The 4,649-nt window shown below is 48.0% G+C and overlaps 1 protein-coding gene across 2 annotated transcripts in view; it reads right to left on the reverse strand.

Moving 5' to 3' along the window:
* The window catches only part of LOC115072029, a 24,876-nt gene extending 20,602 nt beyond the window's left edge, over positions 1-4,274 (reverse strand). For both annotated transcript variants that reach the window (XM_029568306.1, XM_029568307.1), the window contains exon 1: positions 3,498-4,274. In XM_029568306.1, the coding sequence (XP_029424166.1) occupies positions 3,518-4,249 (732 nt within the window). In that variant the 5' untranslated portion in view covers positions 4,250-4,274 and the 3' untranslated portion in view covers positions 3,498-3,517. The remainder of the gene's footprint in view (positions 1-3,497) is intronic.
* Between the last annotated feature and the right edge of the window lie 375 nt (positions 4,275-4,649).

Below are 4,649 nucleotides of genomic sequence, written 5' to 3' on the forward strand. Positions count from 1 at the left end.
TGCTGTCGAGCCCATGCATAACCTCCATCTCTGCCACCATGGCCACTTTGTTCATGGGCCCATTGAGCAATGACAGGGATAGCTGAAGAAAGAGGCTGACAGTCCACAGAGCAGGTCATCCGATCTACTTGATTATTGAACTCATCTTCTGCTGAAGCCACTTTTTGATGAGCATTCACATGAGACACAAGTATGTTCACATCCTTTGCCCATTTGGAGAGATCTAGCCACATACTTCTTCCCCAAATGTCTTTCTCACCAATTTTCCAATCATGCTCCTTCCAAGTCTATGACCATCCAGCCAAACCATTGGCCACAGCCCACCAATCAGTATATAATCACACTTCTGGCCATTTTTCCTTCCAAGCAAACTGCATGACCATGTGAACTGCCCGAGGTTCTGCCCACTGTGAAGACATTCCTTCCACACTGTCCTTCAGGGTTGTTCCAGAAATTGGCTGTAATGCTGCAGCTGTCCACTTCTGAGTAGTGCCGGCATAGCGTGCATAACCATCTGTAAACCAAGCTGTAGTCTTTTCTTCCTCAGTCAACCGAACATAGGGCACATATGGAGGGAACATACCTCAACATACTTAAAGCCATATATAACAAACCCACAGCCAACATCCTTCTAAATGGAGAAAAACAGAAAGCATTCCCATTGAAATTAGAACCCACACATGAATGTCCACTATCTCCACTTCTCCTTAACATAGTGCTTGAAACTCTTGCAAGATTCTTCCTCAGTCAACCGAACATAGGGCACATATGGAGGGAACATACCTCAACATACTTAAAGCCATATATAACAAACCCACAGCCAACATCCTTCTAAATGGAGAAAAACAGAAAGCATTCCCATTGAAATTAGAACCCACACATGAATGTCCACTATCTCCACTTCTCCTTAACATAGTGCTTGAAACTCTTGCAAGAACAATAAGACAAGAGACAAGAGCTTATGCAGTCATGAGAAATACTTTGTTTAGAAAGGAAGGAAAAATTACCACATGCTTTTAAATACTTTGTTCTCAGGAACAAAAAGCTTTGGCAGAGGCATCTATCAGAATTTCGGCAGTTGATATATGGTTTATGTTATATAATTCAATACTAGAGCCATATGAGATCTAAATAAACAAATCAGAGGGAGTTTCAGTTATTCACTGTTCTACATAGTAGAGCACATGATTTCAAGAAGGTGAAAAGTGCAAATTCTACCCCAGCGACCCCCCCCCCATGGGGACAGGTGGAAAATGACTGAGGGACTCACTGGCCGTGTTACCCACTTGTCCCTAGCTTACTCTACCAGGAAGTTCAGAACTCCAGGACTCCAAATTGTTCATCCCACCTCAACCTCACCCTAAACAGGTATTTTGAGATAGCCTGGATATGGCAGAAATTGCTCATCAAAATCTATTCTTCTGCTTCACGATCCAATGATGTACCAGGAATAACAACTCGGACAGAGAACCTCATTTGCCACTCCTTCTGAATAAGGTAGGGACAGGTAACTCCTCACCATGAAGTGGGGACAGGAATTGTTCGCCACTTCCTAACCAAGGCTTTTAAGAAACAGATATCAGGCTGGGAATACAACTTAGTGGGAGAGCTTGCCTAACATGCATAAGACACTGGGCTTGATCCCCAGCACTGCAAAAGAAAGAGGAAGCAGACAAAGAGTGAGGAGGAGGAGGAGGAGGACGGGGAGGAGGGGGAGGAGGAACAGCAGCTGTAGCAGCAGTTTCTCTTTTCCAACCTTGTTCTCTTTTTCCCTTGCACCAGCTGAATGTGAATGAAAACCAGGTCCCTGGGAACAGCAGAATGCCAACAGGAAATTCTCCCGGGCTTCTGATTTATTACACAGAGAAGCAATGATCCACTGATCTCTTGTGAACAAAATACAGATGCCTATATCATGCAAGCCATTAAACACACATGGCTGCAACAGGCTACCCTCTGTAATATACCAGAGGATGCCTCATAAATAACCAAGCAAAATCAACTCTCGAATCAGCTGTGTATCATCACATGTTTCTGCTCTTTCAATATGAAGCACCCTCGTGTCTGCCATCTGCTGAGCTTCTCCTCAGTTTGCCACTTTAGCTGAGGTCAGCAGACACTATTGCCATGGTCACTCTGCTGCCCTTCAGCTGGAGCTCTCGGAGCTCTTCAAGTGTTTCCAAGTTTGTGATGAAGTTGACAAGCATGTCTTTCTCCAGTTTGTGCATATATCTATTTGATGTCAGCAATGGAAGAAAGAGAAAACTCACCTAAGAGTGACTTCGTGGGAAAATTTACTTCTCTCCAATTACAAGAAGTGTGGGGTGCTGAGGTGCTGACTCAGCAGGTAAAGTGCTTGCTATACACAAACGAGGACCTGAACTCAGATCCCCAGCACCCACATATAAAGCCAGGAATGGTAGCACCTGGCTATAATACCAGAGTTGGAGAGGTGGACACCATAGATCCTTGGAGCTGGCTGGCTGGCCAGCCTAGCTGAATAAGCGAGCTCCCGGAACAGCGAGAGCTCCTGTCTCAAAAAATAAGATGTGGAAGGCAATCGATTACAGAGGGCACCCAATATTGACCTCTGGCCTCTAGATGCATGTGTATACGTGTGTATGTGCACCCACACGCACACATGCACACACACAAAAGGCAAAAGAATAAAAAGTATGATCTATGAAGCTCCAAGTCTGGAACAGCAGCTCCCCACACCATTGTCTGTCAGCTATCCTCACACCGCGTCAATGGGGCTAAAAAAAAAAACCCTGCAGATTCCTCCACAGCACTGAGCAGAGCCGGCTCATTGGTCTTCCTAGCTCTGGGAGAAGGAGACTATGTCAAAGGAAACGGGTGCTAGTAATGACTTGGTAATGACTTAAACCACTTATGATTTTGGTACTTGCAGCTGACCACTAATAAAGCTACTACACACACACACACACACACACACGCACACACACACATAACCCACAATAGTCCTTGTCTGAACTGAAGCCACCTCTAACTAGCCTGTCACACCACTTCTCCTTCTGCTTTGACAGGGTCACCTTAACCAGATTTCAAATCAACAAGCATCCTATAATATATACACAACACTGTTTGGAATATATCAGAAAAAATTATTATTCTAGAAATTGTCTATATCCTGATGACTTCCAGAAAGAAAGCACTAGCGTCCAAGTTGTACTAACAACAAAGGCTAGCAACAACCACAGACAATTCAATATTAACTATGTTTAAATGTGAAAAGTACACTAGTCATCCGGAATGATATGTGTTAATAATCCTGAGAGGAAAAAATCTAATCTGTCTACAACTTCAAAGTATAACATTTCCCAGGGGAAACTAAAAAAAGGACTGGGGCTCAGTGAGGCATCCAGCTGTCCCCTCACCTCCTTCCTCCAGGCAGACCAGAAGTTACAAATGCAACTCCAGGAGCATAGTGACAAGAAAGCACACAAAACGAGGGAGGCAGCCACTGCCATCCTTACCTTGGAGTTGACATTCGTTCTCAGCTATCTCGGGCTGGACATTCTCCAGCTGTTCCGGGTTCGCTTTCAAGGGCCGAGGTCTGTCCGCTGGTGACAAAGTGGTCTCCGTGGAGATGCAGAGTGTCGCACTCGCACACTCCGGGCACCCGGAGGCAGCGCCGGCACGAGGGCCGGGAGGAGGGAGAAGCAGCCACCAGAAAGCTAGACCACCCGGAGCGCGGGCACCACTCTCTAGGGGCAAGCAGCCGCCGGGACCTGGAGCGAAGCCTGAGCCTCAGGCCAGCCCGGCGAACTCGGCCAGCGAGGGATGGGGGCCGTCTCCATGGCCTCCCCACCCCGTCCGCGGCCACTTGGTCTACCGCAGCCGGGCAGACACTGGGCTCGCGGCGCTCCGCACCATTGCTGAGACCCGCACGGTGCTCGGGGACCGCGCTGGGCACCGGCCGCCGCCTCCCTTCCTGCCTCCAGCCGCCGGCGCTAGCTGGTCGGTCCTGCCGGGTCTGGGGAGGCCCACGGGCAGGCCCAAGGACCGCAGGCCCCACGCGAGTGCCCTCCACCCGCTCACGAGGCTTCAGGTCTCGGGAGTGTGGGGCGCCGCCTGCGTCCTCTGCCTCCAGGAAGCCGTGCGCGCACCTCTCTCTTGGTCCCGCTGCCTGCTGCGGCCCCCTGGAGGCCATGGGACAACGCACACTCCCAAGCGCACCCAGAGCCGAGGCCACCTGCAGATCTGCCAACTGCATACACACACACATCGAAAAGATCACCCACCGTGATCAAATCGGCTTTATCCCAGAGATGCAGAGATGGTTCGATATACATAAGTCAATAAACATCATAAATCATATCAATCGGCTCAAAGACAAGAACCACATGGCCATCTCAATTGATACAGAGGAGGCCTTTGACAAAATTCAACATGCATTTTTTTGTTCAAAGTACCAGAGAGAACTGGACTGGAGGGAACATACCTCAACATACTTAAACCCATATATAACAATCCCACAGCCAACATCCTTCTAAATGGAGCAAAACAGGAAGCATTCCCATTGAAATCAGAACCCACACATGGGTTCCACTATCTCCACTTCTCTTTAACATGGTGCTTGAAACTTGCAAGAACAGTAAGACAAGAGCTTGAAATTAAAGGAGAAA

Source organism: Nannospalax galili, unplaced genomic scaffold (assembly GCF_000622305.1).
Source record: "Nannospalax galili isolate Female #2095 unplaced genomic scaffold, S.galili_v1.0 scaffold5620, whole genome shotgun sequence".
Taxonomy (NCBI): Eukaryota; Metazoa; Chordata; class Mammalia; order Rodentia; family Spalacidae; genus Nannospalax; species Nannospalax galili.